The 17092-nt window shown below is 35.2% G+C and overlaps 1 protein-coding gene across 1 annotated transcript in view; it reads left to right on the top strand.

Annotated features, from left to right (window-relative positions):
• LOC141492893 (diacylglycerol kinase iota-like) overlaps window positions 1-17092 on the top strand; it is a 63477-nt gene that overhangs the window by 15788 nt on the left and 30597 nt on the right. The window contains exon 2 of the mRNA XM_074193603.1: window positions 11356-11393. Within this exon, the coding sequence (XP_074049704.1) occupies window positions 11388-11393 (6 nt within the window). The 5' untranslated portion in view covers window positions 11356-11387. The remainder of the gene's footprint in view (window positions 1-11355; window positions 11394-17092) is intronic.

The raw sequence follows: 17092 nt of genomic DNA, 5'->3' as shown, positions 1-17092 counted from the left end.
CATCTGTATCCAGAGCAACAACTGTGGAGTTTGAACAAAGACCAAGGACTATTACATTTAATTTAGGAAAAAAACCTGGTATCTTATTGTCTGATCTTGCTATCTCTTATACTTTGTTTCTTCCTTAAGGATATGATTTCTTTCTCATCACATTCAATTTGAAACAATGTATACCCTGGAAACAAAGTAAAGACTGGCAAAATGCCTTCTGTGGGGGGTGGGGGGAGGGATGTAAGATTAGGAAGAAAATTGTAAAAATCAAAATAAATAAAATCTGTAAAAAAAAAAAGAATAAGGTCCTTGAAGGAAGGGAAAGCTTTTACTCTCCCCCCACACCCCACATACCCCGTGCTTAGCATAGTGTAAGTTCAAAGTAATTGCTTAATTAATGCTTATTGACTGATTAACTAATTTTATCAATGCCAGATATCTAAGGCCAAATTCATCTTTAAGAAATAGGGTACACAGATCATTCCAAAATGATTCCTGGATGCTAATGTATTCTTTAAATTCCACAATGTAAACAGAATTTGCTTGCTTCTTTGTTTTTAAAAATTCAAATGGTAAGAGGAAGAGAGGAAGAATTTAAAGTGGGAGATCGTGTGCTTATGATTCATGGGTTTTCCAAGTCTATGCCAGCAGAGGGCAAACTCTGCCAGATCCTATTAAGGTTTCTATTGCAAATCTAGAACCAGACTGTCTTCCTAAGATCTTGGCTAAGTCTGGGGAGACTCTACCAAAAGGTTGACTAACAGGAAATCATTTATTTGGGTTCAAAGAAATTCAGGAAGATAGACTACTAAGAGGTGGGAAGGTCTGTAATCTGCATTGATGGAAGATGTAGACCCACTGATAAAATCACATATTTTGATGTACGGAACCATCTTAAGTACATGGTTATCATCATAAGATAAAGGATGCAGGATTCCTGGAGACAAACTGCAAAGCAAATTTCTCTATCGCCCCATCAAGCTTTTCTGATATTTTCATAGCAGTTACTGTTTTTCTTCTTTAATTCATAAGCAGTCATTTTTTTCTCTGTCCCACGGAGGGAGGGAGGGAGGGGGGGAGAGAGAGAGAGAGAGAGAGAGAGAGAGAGAGAGAGAGAGAGAGAGAGAGAGAGAGAGAGAGAGAGAGAGAGAGAGAGAGAGAGAGAGTTCTCATGCCAAATATGCATAGTTAGGAAACAAATTCTCACATTGTTCTTGTCAATGTGATCTATAGAATAGAGATAATAATAGTAACTGCCTCAAAGGGTGTTGTGAAATAGTAATTGTAAAGACTTAAACACAATGCCTGGAACATGGTTAAGTATTATATGAATGTTGGCTATTATTACATTGTTTCTAATTCTTTGCTATTACAAAATGTGTATATATATATATATATATATATATATATATATATATATATATATATGAATTTTCTTCTTATCCATGGCTTCCTTGGAGTATAAGTCCAGTAAAGGAATCTCTGATTTAAAAGGATTGATTATTTTAGTCATTTTATTTTTCATACTTGCAAATTACTCTCTAGTTTCACCAACAATGTATGAGTATACTTCTCATTGTTATAATTCCTCTATCCTTGATTGTTACCATTTTTTGCTAACTTTGTCAGTTTTTAGGGTATGGTGCAAAACTTCATAGATGTTTTAATTTCTGTTTCTTATTAATCATTTGAGCATTCTGTCTTGTGATTGCGGCTATTTTGCAATTCTTTTTTGAGAACTATTTCTATTCTTAAACACTTACTAGCTGAGTGATTCTGGGCAAATCATTTAACCCTGTTTGACTCAATTTCCTCATCTGTAAAATCAGGATAACTTTACCCCTATCTTTCAGGGTTTTTTGGTGAGGACAAAATGAAATAATAATTATAAAGTAACAAATACAATGCTTGGCATGTAGTAATTGCTATATAAATGTTGCTGTTTTGGGGTTTTATTATAGCCTCTCTGTGAACACTGTATATTCTTCTAGTCATTTAAGGTATTCAATAGAATCTATATAATTCTTTTGTGTGCTGTGGTAGGCATTTTGTAATTTTCTGGAGTGCAATTTTTCTTCCTATTACTGCTTCTTGGATTTTGGTTGTTTTTATTATATTATCATATAGAAATGCTGCTAAGTTTTCAGAGCTTATTTTGTAACATACAAGTTGCTGAAATCATTGTCTCAGTATCTTTGCTGATTCCCTAGGATTTTCACAAGTATATGTCCATATCATTGGAAAATAAGGAGAGCTTTAGTGTCTCTTTTCCTATCTTTCTGTCTTTAATTTCTTTCGTATCTTACTGATTTTGATAGATTTTCCAGAACTAAATTAAATAATTGTAAGAATTGGTATCTTTGTTTCACTCCCATATTAACTGGAAAAAGGTACTTATGTAGGGGCAGCTAGGTGGCTCTGTGGATAGAGCACCAGCCCTGGAGTCAGGACAACCTGAGTTCAAATTCAGCTTTATACACTTTATAATTACCTAGCTGTATGACCTTGGGTAAGTCACTTAACCACACTGCCTTGCAAAAACAAAAGCAAAAAAAAATGATACTAATATAGCTCCATTGCATATGATTCCCTCTTTTTCATTTTAGACAGATTTTTTTAGCACAGTAAAAGAAAGATCCTTCTATACTTCAGCTTTGAAGGGTTTTTAGCATTAATGAATACTAAACTTTGTCAAAAAAATTTTCCTCCCCTCCCCTCTCCTGCATCTATTGAGATAATCCTGTGATTTTGGACTTTTGGGTTTTGATATGTTGTTGGTTTTCCCAATGTAATAATAAATAATTTCTTAGAAAATCATGGGTAGTCTGTTTGGCAGTATTTTTTTGTTAATCTTTATTAAAAATATTGTGTACAGTATTCCAGGTTTTGGTATTAGAAATATATTTGTCTTATTGAAGGATTAGAGTAGGGTGCTTTCTTTCTCAATTTTTGATAATAATTTGTGAAGTATTCATAGTAATTGTTCTTTAAAATTTTGATAAAATTCTCCTGTGAATCCATCGGGATCAGATGTTTTATTTAATGGTTTGTCTACTTGATAGTTTTATTTTTATTTCTGAGATTGGATTATTTAAGCTCCCTATGTGATCTTCTCATAGTTCATTTATTTTATATTTTGAAGATTTTCCTCTATTTCTTTTCTGATCATTTTGTTAGTAATTCATTGTACATGATATATTTTCCTTTTATTTCTTCTGACTCTTTTCATTTCATTTTATTTGTCTTTACCATACCATACCATACCATACCATACCATACCATACCATACCATACCATACCATACCATACCATACCTTCTTCAGATCTCTACACTTAGTAGATATTCAATAAATATTACTGCTTATGTAGTAGATAGGGCAGCTAGGTGGCACAGTGGATAAAGTGCTGACCCTGGAGTCTGAAGGACCTGACACTTATTAGCTATTTGACCCTGGGCAAGTGCCCTTATCTTGTTTGTCTCAGGATCTTAACTGTAAAATGAGTTGGAGAGAGAAATGGCAAAACACTCCAGTATCTGCCAAGAAAACCCCAAATGAGTCCACAAAGAGTTGGACATAACTGAAAATGATTGAACAGAGAACAATTAGTAGACAAATAAACTCCAAATGAGTCTAATATTATATTTTAGCCTCTGGGCAAGCATAATGCTTACATATAATTTGCTAACTTCTTTGACAATGAAATGAGAAAGAAGTTGATAGGGAACAGATCTGATTCTTATATCTGATTATATCATATATATATGTGTATTTATCTTATATTTGATTATAGAATTATATATTTAGAGCTAGAAGCAACCATAGAAGTATCTTGCCCAACCTCATTATATAGATGAGGAAAATCAGGCCCAAAGTAAGTTAATTGACTTACCCAAGGCCACATAATGTAAATAATCAGGATTAAATCCAGGTCTTTCCTCCAAATCCAACACTTTCACTCTATTGTGTTTCATTGTTATGAGAGTCATGATGCTTTTTTGCCCTGTTCTATGATCTGAAACTAATCACTTAGCTTTTTTTGACATCCAGCTGCCATTTGCTTTACATGGACATTAGGAATATTATTGAATTCATATTTTCAAATAACTTAGATTGTAAATGCAAGTTATTTTTTCAAATATCTCTTTGCAGGTGAGGCTAGGATACAGGAATTTTTCTCTCCCATTCTCCACATTCCCTGAATATGATCATATTGGTAGAGGGTAGACATGGTAGTAAGGGTAGCTTGGTAGAAGTAGACAATAATTAGGGGTGGCTAGGTGGCGCAGTGGATAAAGCACGGGCCCTGGAGTCAGGAGTACCTGGGTTCAAATCCGATCTCAGACACTTAATAATTATCTAGCTGTGTGGCCTTGGGCAAGCCACTTAAGCCCATTTGCCTTGCAAAAAAAAATCCTAAAAAAAAAAAAAAGAAAAGAAGAAGTAGACAATCATTGAGATCTATATTAACTATAGGTTTGTTCATTTTGGTCTTATTGATAAAACTTTTTCCAACTCCATCTGCTTTCTGGGTCATACTGCCCTTGGCTAACAATGATTAATTCACTATAGTTTACTGATAAGACCTGTAATGTGCCTCCTGATGACTGGATGACCTAAGCATTCATAATCTTCTTAAATATAAAGGCACATTCATCACCCCATCTCAGATCCCGTCCTTGGAAAATAAAGATCTTGCTATTTTGATTCAAAACAGTTTCCATCGATTTGGAAAGGTGCGGGGTATAACTGTCTGAAATATGGGTATACTTTTCAGGCTAGTATTTTTAGATGCCTAAAAGATAGAAGTAAAACATGTTAGATAAGTTTAGAAAAGGCAACTAGGTGATACAGTAGATAGTGGACTGGAGTCAGAATCAAGATGGATGTAGATTAAAATTCTACCTTAGACTCATTAATTCTGTGACCCTGGACAAATCACTTGATCTCTTTAAACTGCAATCTCCTGATTTGTAAAATGAGGACAATAAAAGCACTTCACAGAGTTGTGAGGATCAAATGGGATAATACATGTAAAACTCTTTGCAAACTTTTAAGTGTAACATAAATGATATTTATTCTAATTATTATATGGAAATGTCAAATGGAAAGTTTGTTCACATCCTTCATGTCTGGCTCTTAAATCTTTCAGTGGAGTTATTAGATAAGGGGATAGGAATGGATAATAAGATCATTGATCTAATAAAGAACATCAAAGACCAAAGAGTCCATTTTATTGTTGATTAAACTGAGGTCCAGGGACATTAAGAGATTTGCCTCTAGACTTGACCAACTATCCACCTGCCTCAGACACAGCAAGCACTGCTTCTTATTATATAGGTGACATTAACTAGGCATGAGTGGCAAAGCAATAGTGCTTACAAAATGAATACAAAGGGATACAGGGTGGTGCAATGGATAGAACTCTGGGCCTGAACTGGGGAAGACCTCAGTTCAAATCTGACCTCATTTCAAATTTGGTTTCAGACACTTACTGGCTGTGTGATTCTGAGCAAGTCACTTAACCCTGTTTGACTCAGTTTCCTCAGCTGTAAAATGCCCTGGAGAAGGAAATGGCAAGCCACTCCATTATCTTTGCCAAGAAAATTCCAAATGGGGTCATGAAGAGTTGACATGATTGAAACTACTGAACAACAAGAAGTATAAGGCTATCTGGAACCAGAGTAAAAGATATAACCAGTTCAGAGGGCATGCAAAGTAATAGGGGACACCTTTGCCAGAACAAGAGTGTATGTGTGTATGTGTGTGTGTATGAAATCTTCTACCCTCAATACCTTATGCCATTTATACAGTGTGCCTTGTGAAGACCTTGATTTCTGTTTAATATTTTAATTTTGAGCCCTCTTAACCCAAGTTATTCTGTCTGGGGGGGAGGGGAAATAGATAAAGTCTCTTTCAGACATGGAGGAAGACATGTTTCCACACATGGAAGTCCAAAGGGGAAGGATTAAGTAACAGAATAGTAAATAATCTATGATGTGATGCAGAATGCTCAGAGCAGAGTACCATAGAATGAATTTGGGAAGGTACTGTAGCTTGCAGTCAAAGTGGGGATGGTTTTCTATTCCAACCTATGGTGTCCGCAGATTATTCAGAATCCAACAGGAGTCCCAGAAGTTTTTGAACAGTATAATTTAGAGTTAGAACTATGCATTAGCAATATCATTTTCGGCAGCAATGTGAACAAGGATAGATTGGAGAGGAGAACAATTGGGAATAGAAAGACTAGGCTAGGTGAGAACAAGTAAGAAATAATGAGGAGTTTAGCTATGATGTTGCTAGTATGAATGGAAAGGAAAGGAACAGATATTTTAGAAGCAGAAACAACTTCTTTGCAATTGATTGGATATGAGGAATGAAGGGAGAGGGAGCGACTAAAGATCATAGAACCACCAATTAAGAAGTGACTGATTCATTTGAGGTATCCTGTATTGTTAGGTGTTTGTATTTTTTAATGTGTCTAAATTATCAGAATAGTGATAGATCTGTGATTTGAGAACAGGGGAACCCCTCAATGAGGAAACTCTCTCTACCTTCTCTCTAACTTTTAGCTTTTCATTGTTGTCTTGGACACACAGAGATTAAGTTACTTGTCCAAGTATGTGCCAGAAGTGGATCCTGAGCTAATGTTTCCTGGCTCAACTTGCTATTTGTGGCTTTTCTTAAATTTATGCTGTGCTTGGAGTCAGAAAGACTCATCTTTCTGATTTCAAATCTGACTTTAGATAGTTACTAACTGTGTGACCCAACAGAAGTCACTTAAACCCTGTTTAAATCAGTTTCTCATTTGTAAATAAGCAGGAGAAAAAATGGCAAACCAATATCTTTGCCAAAAAAAACTCCAAATAAGATCACCAAGAATCTGGCATGATTGAACAAAAGGATGAGAGTTCAAATGTTAGTCATCAGTATTAGTTAACATCTAAGGGCATGTGGGTATAATGGGGGAAAACCCAGTAGTCTGGGAATAAAGAAACATGGGTATTTATCTTGATTTTGCTACTAAGAAGTATAACCGTGAACAACTACTAATTCCCATGAATAGTAATATACAAAGGGCAAGCACTAAATAGCAGAATAACCAACAGTCTTTGATAGGATGTAGAATGTTCAGAGAGGAGTATTATGGAATGAGTTTGGAAAGGTACTATAGTTTGTAGCATAGAAAATGTCCCCACCTCATGGAGATGCATGTTTCTATGCCAACCTATAAGTCTGCAAATTATTTAAGATCCAACAGGAATCCCAGAAGTTTTCAAACAGTGTAATGCATAGTTAGAACTGTACATTAGCAATATCATTCTTGGCAGCTATGTGAACAAAAATGGGCTGGAAAGGGTAACAGTTGGGGATAGAAAGGCTAGGTGAGAACAAGCAAGAAATAATGAGTCGAAGTAGGATATTTTAGTTTCTTCAGCTGAGAAGGACTCAATCTAAATGATCATCAAAGGGCCTTCTAGTTCTAGGTTATCAACCTGGAGATTTTGAACTTGTTTCCTAAAATAGATACATACATATATGTGAAATATTTTATATGATATATATTTATGCAATTGCATTTCAGTAAAATTGCTTTCTTTTATAATCCTATGCAATTAAAACATTATTTTGAGGAAGGATTCAAAGGCCTTACTTGACTGCATAGAGGTCCATGAAAAACACAAACAAAAGGGTTACGAATCCTTGTATAATTTCTATTTCCAAAATTTTCCTCTTCTGCCTTTATGTAATTTTAATAACTTAGTAAAGAGGGAAAAATCCACCATAACACCTAAATCTTTCTGTGCTTATCTATGACCTCTCAGTCACAGTTGAAGAAAAACTGAAAGAATGGTCCACTATTCATAAACAGTATCCAACCATACTTCATTTAGTGGAAGCTCCTGGAATTTCAAACAAAGGCCCCAAAACAAAATAAACTATCCGTAAAATGCTGCCACTTTTGTTAAGGGAGGCTAGGTGATGCAGTGATTAAAGTACTGACCTCAAAATTGGGAGAAGTCAATACAACCTCAGACACTTGATCTTACTAGCTCTGTGCATCCAAGGTCATCTCCAATCATCTTGATTCATATCTGGCCACTGGATCCAGATGATTCTAGAGGAGAGAATGAGGCTAGTAACTTTGCATAGCACCTCCTCACTCAAATCCAATTCATGTACTTGTCATGACACCCCCCACCCCTCCACACCCCATGTCATGGTCTTCTTTGAGAATGAAGGACAAACAATAGCAACAACAACAACTTTTGATAAACTTAACTGATAAAGGATTTTCTGTCATATTTTTTCTGTATCCTGTTCTCTTCAGGTAAACTTTTCAATACCTCCTTGCCTGGATTATCCATTCTTCAAGTCTCAATTGACATCATGTTTCCTCTACTTACTAATTTTCCTTCCATTAACAATTTTACTTGATGAAATGTGATTTCTGCCTGATAGGAAAGTTTTAGAGCAGACCAGACTCCAGGAAAAGCGTTAAAGAAATGGTTAAAAACAAAAGATGCTCTAATCATAACAATCTGTTCTTTCTTTGTTCTTAAGACTTTTTTTTTCCAGAAGTTGTCTGGAGCAGAATACTGAGCAACTTAGATTTCTTCTTTATTGGGAAGAAATCTAAAGCTTCAGTTCTCATAGGAAATAGCATTAGTCAGAAGAGAAATGAGCTTTGTGCCAGTTAATGTTTGCATAATGGTTGCCCTGGGGCAGTGTGCAACTTTAAAATAACCCTTCTTGCTTCCCATACTGAAACTTGGCACTCAGAAATTATTCATGATTACATTTGTTGCTTGTCTCTTGGAGAACTGAATTTGGGAGGGAGCGAATAGACTCAGAGATGATTAGAGATGCTTATACATTGTTCAAGAAGCTAGTAAAGAGAGGAGGAAGAATGGATCCATTGCGGGGTATCTTCAGGTACTGGGCTACCTTCTCAGGCTTCAGAATTGCTACTCAAACATTTATAGGACAAAATTGGAGGTCACTTTTGAAGATCATTTGGAGAGTTCTTTACCACTTACATGACATCTTTGAGCCCAGTCTAATGAGAAGACTGAGCGATATGCATCTCAGTGAGGTGAGGACAATTTTATAAAAAAGAAAGTGTGAACTTCTTTTCATGTGGCTTAATATAGGGATTATATTTGAGACAGGGACAGTTATATTTCCCTGTTATGTCATCATTATCATACAAATTCCAGAGTCTCTTTGGATTAAGAAAGAGTCAAAAGATCATATAAATCAAGACATTACCTGAAAGGACAATGAAAGTCACATTTTTTTGCTTTTACCTTAGGCCCTAAAATGATAGATAGACTAATCTTACCCCAAACATTGCATAGATAAAAATCAAACACAAATAGGCTTACTATCTATGAGGTGTCTGCTTGTCTGTCTCTCTCTGTCTTACAATCATTCTCAAACACACACACACACACAGAGTTATAGGTGCAATAATTGTGAAGGTTTACCATATATATATACATTTATGTATGTACATATATATATAATGAAGGAAATATTAAAAGGAAAAAGAAATCAAAATGTATAAGCCCAAACCCCCATTAAAAATGTTAAAATAATATCTTAGCAACTGAAGATGAAGAAATGCTTCTGCTTTTCTTTTTCATAGTCACACCATCATTCTTGTGTATATAATGATTTAGTATATAGAAATATTTCCCAAGGTACTTACTTACAACAACCCTATGAGGCAGAAAGTGTCACTCAAGGTAATTCAATGAACATTTATTAAATACTCTTCTGTGCAAGGCACTATATTGGTGCTAAAGAGTATTGGAGCTAAAGAGGCAAAAAATATATTTGCTTTCAAGGAGTTTATACTCCATTGTGAGTAGAAAGGAAATGGGATGCAGCAAGTTTGTAGATGAGATAATTGGGAGCAACAATAATAATAAAATAACTAGAATTTTATATAACTTAAAGGTTTACAAAACACTTGTCAAAAATGATATGATTGCTAAGGGGCAGATGACTTTGACAGATGAGTGGATGAAAGACTTGAAGACCCATCAGCAAGCTATTACAGTAGTCCATGTGTGAAATGATAAAGACCTGCACCTGGATTTTGACTGTGCCAGAGTAAAGAAGTATGTGTATAAAAGAGATATTATGAAGGTAAAATCAACAATTTTTATCAACAGATTGGATAAGGAGAATGTGAGAGAGAGGGAAAAATCAAGGGTAACACCTAAATGTGAAAGCTGATGAGATCAAGCAAAACACTACCCAGGGACAAGAAAAGATGGCCTAGAACAGAGCTCTGGGGATACTCACAGTTAGCTTAATCCATCAGAGGTTGAGGATTGTGAAAGACTATTAGATTTGACAATTAAACTGTCATTGGTAACTTCGAAGAGAACAATTTCAGGTGAATGATGAAATTGGATGCCAGATTGTAAAGAGTTAAGGAATAGTGGCAGTGGAGGAATAAATTATAGACAATCTTCTCAAGTATGTTCTCAAAAAGGATAGTAGTTAACAGTATCTTCATCTGTAAAATGGGGATAAGACTAACACAGGATTATCATGAGGATTAAATAAGATGACAATGAAAAGCACTTTATAAACCCTAAAGAACTATATAAGACAACTACAACTACAACAACAATTACTACTACTACTACTACTACTACTACTACTACTACTACTACTACACAGTACTTATTACCTTTTGAAACTCTAATTTTATCTCTTTAGTTGAGATTCATTTTTTAGGTAAACTATTTCATACCTTAGTTCCCAAGTCAGTGAAATACAAGACAATTATGGGAAAGCTGTGATGACAAGCTCTTTGTATTGGTACTTGAAGAGTACAGAGAAGTCAAATCTAAGGCTATTATGTGTCATAGAAAGGGTTATCACATTTGTCTTTCATTTTTTCGAAGAAGACCATGATACTAGGGAAGTGGTGCCATGACAGACACCTGTGCTAAGTCACAAGCTTCACTTACTCCTCCAGAGCCATCTGGGTCCAGTGGCCAGATATAAATCAGGACTACTGGAGATGGTACTGGATGCAAGACAGTCAGGGTTAGATTACTTGCCAAAGGCCACACAGCTAGTGTCAAGTTTCTGATTCTGGACTCCTGTCCTCCTTTCTCCAAGGTCAGTGCTTTATCCACTGTTCCACCTGGCCTTAGGAAGGGTTAGAAGCTAAGAAGAAGTTATAAAAGTCTAATCAATCAATGCATTCCTTCTATACATCTTCCTCTTTCTTGCCCTATGTTAATTTTATTTCCAGACAATGAGGTCCCTGAACCTTGAAAATATTTCATAAGGAGGTCTTAAAACTAACAGGAAGTCTCTCTTTTGTCTCTTACAGCACTTGTACAGGCAGTCATAGCTGGAGATCTAATGAAGGTAAGAAATTCTTCTAAGAATTGTAAACCAACACCATCCCTAACCCCAAACCAGCAGATTTTTGTCATGAATAGGCTCATCTGCCATTTGTATGATTTGGCTGAGCTTTCCTACATATTAACAAAAAGGCATGGACCTCTTTTTATGTGCCTCCCTAAAGATAAGATTAGAAGTGGGATCAGGAGAGAGAATAGAAATAGCTCCCACATTTCTTATTAGGAAGAAAAGAAAATTGCCTCCCTAAGGCAATTAAGTTGATCAATTAAAATATATGGAATATTTACAGGAAATAGAGTTATCATCCAATCTAATCCTTGATCTCTAAGTATGGATACATTTTTGCAGGCATTGTTCTGTCACTGAAACAGTCCCCAAAGGCAAGCTGGGTAACCCAGGATTATTATAGCATTGGGTTTTTTTTTTTGGGGGGGGTGGGAGTAAACCTTTGAAAGGCAGGTCTCTTTTATGGGATTAAAGATGAAACTTCTTGATTTTGTTACAAGTAAATTTACTTGATTGTAGAGGAGACTTTTACATCTATCTTCAAGGCAAAAAAGTTTGGGGTATGGGTACATAAAAAATAATGAAAAATACATCTCTTAGAGAAAATGAAGAGGACTACGAGGGCAGAATGCTGCTTACATTATAAAACTAGGTTGCTTTATTGGTGGTTTTTGTTTATCTTGTTTATCTTTACCCCTTATTATAAAGGAAGATTCAGCCAGGAAGGGATGGTAGATCCAAAAACTATAGTGATATCAAATCAAAAGGCATCAGTAAAACATTTTTAAAAGCTAGTGAGTCAGTGTTAATCTACATTTACAGCAATTAGAAATAAGAATTTGAAAACTTTGAGTATATGGGTCTGCTGAAAGCATAAACTATCCCCCTACCACTTCCTATTATATAAGAAATGCATTGCATTTTCTTCCCCTTTTATTATTTAGCAGCTGTTACATCTGAGGGATCCAATGGACAATGTATGCCATCAGATAAATTCAAGAACAGAACTTCTCAGGCATGACATTTCTAAGATGCAATTATTTAAGCCTAGAGGAAAGAAAAAATAAATGATTAATAGAAAACATCACAGGAAACTATGACCAAGAACTGAATCAAATCATTGAACATCACCACTGGAATACATTCCCAAATCTACATTGAATATGTTTCATTGCATCTGTATCAGCTTGAACAATTCTCCAAGCACATACTTCAGAAGTCCTACATGAGAATTCTCCTCCTAAAGGGCCCTCCATCCACAATCACTAAATATTCATGCAGTTCTCTTTTATTTCTTCATTCAATCCTCTGTCACTTCCAATTCTCTCCTTTCATTATTGAATTCATGAATTTATTTTTCAAGCCATTTCTCTTTTGCCATCAGTTATCACTGGACATGATTCCCTACCTGTCCTATGGGCTAGAAAGATTTAAATAACTAGAGAGCTGGTTTCAAAATCAGGAAGTCTCAATGACTTTCTTAGAAAGTCATGATGAGGGGTGGCTAGGTGGTGTGGTGGATAGAGCACCGGCCCTGGAGTCAGGATTACCTGAGTTCAAATCCAGCCTCAGACACTTACTAATTACCTAGCTGTGTGGCCTTCAGCAAGCCACTTACCCCTATTGCCTTACAAAAAAAACTTTAAAAAAAAGTCATGATGACATGGTAGATAAACACAGGATTTGGAGTTAGTAATAGAGCCAGGGCCCACATCTGGACTCAGATTCTTATTAATTATGTGACCCTTTGGGACTCAGTTTCCTCCTCTGTAATTTTTTTTGAGGGGGGAAGGACTGGACTCCTGTATTCTAAGATCTCTTCCAATTTTGAATCTATGATTCTGTAAGTTCTGTCTCTGACACATATCAACTGTGAGACCACAGACAAGGTTCTTAACCTTCAGTTGCTCAGGGGTAAAAAAAAACAAAGACTATAATTGTCAGATAAAAACACCAATTTTCATTGGTAAAGGGAACCAGAAATTCTCTATAGCTATGAAATTGTAGATCCTAGGGCAAGAAAGAATGCCATAGAACAAAAATTTGGAAGCATAGTTTCCTCTTGAACATTTAAAAAGCTCAATATTCAGATCTTGGAGTCATACCTAACATATAGTAGGCTCTTATTTAGTGTTTATCTAATTAAATTAAATTAAATTTAGAAGTAGCTATTAAGGAATGCTTTCATTGTTTTAAAATAAGGTACAGATGTATTTTTTAAAGCAGAATTCTATTTTTTATTGATTTTTTAGTCAAATGTATTTTATTTGTAGATCCACATTCTCTCTCCTTTGCACCAAACCCCCACCTCAATGAGAAAGCAAGAAAAATTAAATATGTTAAATAAACATATATAATCTAGAAAAGCAAATTCCTTCATTGGCTATGTCTAAAAAACAGGTCTCATTCTGTACTCGAGTTTATCACCTATCAGGAAGTGGGTAGAAGCTATTTTTTAAAAGGTAAATTTGAAGTACTTTAGTTCTTTATACAGTTATACAATCCTACATTGATTCTTGTCTGTTGACCAATCAGAAGTTAATAGGGAAATTATTCTGCAGAAAGAGGATTCTCATTATGCAAATTGTAACATTACTTATCTTAGACCTATGGCACAAAATCCAAATAGAAAAGATAAAACTTCAAAATTTTTTGATGTTGCTTCTCATATCATTTTTTCCATGCTATGCCTATCTTCTTAATAATGCTTTATTTAAAAATAGAAATTTTTGTGGTTGTCAAGTTATTTCAGTTGTGTCTGACTTTTTGTGAGCCCTTTGATATCTTGTTTGTTTGTTTTTGAGAAAGGTAATGAAGTGTTTTGCCATTTCCTTCTCCAACTTATTCTTACAGAGGAAGAAACGGAGGAAAATAGGGTTAAATGACCTGCTCAGAGTGACATAACTAGTATGAGGATGGATTTGAATTCAGGATTCCCAATTCAGTGTTCTATCCACTTCACCACCTAACTGCTCCATAGATAGATAGATTAGATATATGCATATATATATATGTATACATATAAACATATATTTATATACTTATGTATACCCAATGGCACACCTATTTGTGTGTATGTATTTAATAGCTATATTGTCCTTTTTATTACAATCAAAGTATACCAATAGTGCTTGGGACTTGTCAGAAGTCTAAGAAGAAAACAAATGTCATGGTTTTCTTTTTTCTTCTTTTTCCTTCTTTTGCTCCTAACTTTCTTTTTGTTTCTTTTATTCTTTAGTGAATATAAGTTCACTAAATGGGAACATAAGTTTACTTATAAAGTTGCATTCCTTTCTGTGATTACTGTTTGTGTGTTGCCTCTCATATAATTAGATAGGCATCTTTGTATATTAGTAGGTAGAGCTCTGAACTGACAATCAAGTTGTGTGTAACTGGTCAAGTCCTTTAGCCTCTCAGAAGTTTAGTTCTTTTTTTAATCTCTTAAATGAAGATAATAATAATAATAAGAATAATAATTCTTTCATGGGGATGGTCAGGACACAGACTTGTAGTCATGGAGACCTGCATTAAAATCTGAGATACTTACTGTGTGATGTTGTATAAAACACTTAACCTCTGTTTGCTACCATATTTTCATTTATAAAATGGGCAAAATCATAGCACTTGTCTTACAGGGCTGTTATGAGGATTATATGCACATATGTATATATATATATATATATATATATATATTTATATATATAATATAATAATAAGAGCCTTTTAAACCTTAAAGTATTACAAAATGTTAACTTATTTTTATATACAACTGAACATATTTCAAACACAATTCTAAACTGAATCTATCTTCTTCTGTCCCAAACCTGCTACCCCTCCAGTCCTGCCTGGCTCTGTGAATGACAATTAGATTCAAATGTCAAATGCTTTTTTTACTTTTCCTTCTCCCTTACCCTATCCCATATTTAATAAGTTAACATATTCTGTCCATTCTATATTCACAATATCTCTTGTTTATATACCTTCATCTATGCTTAGACTTTCTCCATGCTAATTCAGAAACTCATACCTTTCCCCCTAGACTAACTTGACTCTCTGCCTCCAGTCTATCTTCTTTTCTAATCTATCATTTACAAAGTTCTCCAGATAATCTACCTGAGGTATATCTGACCAGTCTCCCCTCTGGTCAATAATCTTTAGCAGTTATCTAGAATAAACTCCTAATGCTTGCATTAAATTGCCATTGACTATCTAGTTCCAATGTAACCTATATTCCTTATTTGCTTATTCTCCTTCATGCATTCTATAGCTAGTCAACAAACTTTTATTTCATACTGTGCAAATTTCATACTGTACAAATAAAAAAAGACAGTATCTGTCCTCAAGGAGTTTATAATCTAAGGAGAGAAGACAATACACAAAAGAAAACCAAAAAGTGGGGGTGGGGGTGGGGAAGAGACCAGGGAAAGTAACCTTTTCAGTACCATAGTGAAAAAATTAGAGAAATCCCCAAACAGTGCAGCCAGATAAAAGATGAGAAGGTGCTCAGAGTTGAGCTCCCTTTTCGAATGGAATTCAAAGTCCAACTCTCTCCAATCAGAGGGGCAGAGGGCAGTGAAGAAATGGAGTCCCAAGGCTAATGAGATTTTACAGGTTAATGAGGTTTCAATCAAGCATATGTAGTGAGGTTCCCCAGTTTTATCTAGCTAACTTCTCTCATTTCTGTGCACTAGGGTAGGTCCCTTTCATGTTGAAAACACAATGTCACCATCTGTAGGAATCTTTTACCTTTAGGGACCAGTTCAGGTACCACATGCTCTAGAAAGACTATCTTCAGTATGACCCCCTCCCTGTCTCCCTCCACTGTTTCCTCCTATTCATCCTCCTCTTCCTCCTCTTCTTCCTTGTCCTCTTTCATCTCAAATTTCCCTGGGACAGCATTTTCTCTGTATCTTTTCTTTGTACTTCATCACATTCTCTCCTGTAGCATTCCCATATGCAAACTTGTCATATCCTCCAAATTAGATTGTGAGTTTCTTAAAGGCAAGGATAGTTTCATTTATTCATTATTAGTAAGTTCTTAAAAAATACTCCTTGAATTGAATTGAATTGAAAATAGGAGCATGCTCTTAAATTTAATTTATCTTTGCTTTGGGGAATACATGCCCAATACCTGAATCATTGTAAAAAAGACCTACTATAACCAGGGAAAGGTAGGTCATTCCCCTAATAGAATATAAGCTCCTTGAAGACAGGGCGTTTTGTCTGTGCTTTATCTTTATATCCTCAACTCCTAACATAGTGCCTTGCACATGATGCAAACTGTATTAGATTATCTTGGAACTTCATTATGGGAAAAGGCAAAACCTGCCTACTTTGCATGGTCTAGGGTATTTTCAGGATGTGTGCTTTTTTGCATGAGAAGATGAGAAATATCATTGTGAGTTAACCTTAGGGCTCAACCAATCTTGTATTCTATTTATTTATGACCTCATAGGACAGACACCACATAGTTATCTTTTCATGTGTGGGGTGATGTTGAGTTCAGAGCTGTGTTACTCTTTCTATCTAACCTAAAATATCTTTTGCTTCTTTGTACTAACCTGGTCTGTATCAATAATCAACTTATTTCCCCTTTTTATCTTTATTAAAAATGTATTTCTACCATATAAAGATTCTCTAAGTAAAACAATTCTGAGTATTACCATCTCCTGGGTGTGGCAGTTCCTAAAATTCCC

This window comes from Macrotis lagotis, chromosome 7, assembly GCF_037893015.1.
Source record: "Macrotis lagotis isolate mMagLag1 chromosome 7, bilby.v1.9.chrom.fasta, whole genome shotgun sequence".
NCBI lineage: Eukaryota > Metazoa > Chordata > Mammalia > Peramelemorphia > Peramelidae > Macrotis > Macrotis lagotis.
The sequence above is the reverse complement of the archived record's forward strand: the minus strand, read 5'-3'. Positions and strand labels throughout refer to the sequence as shown.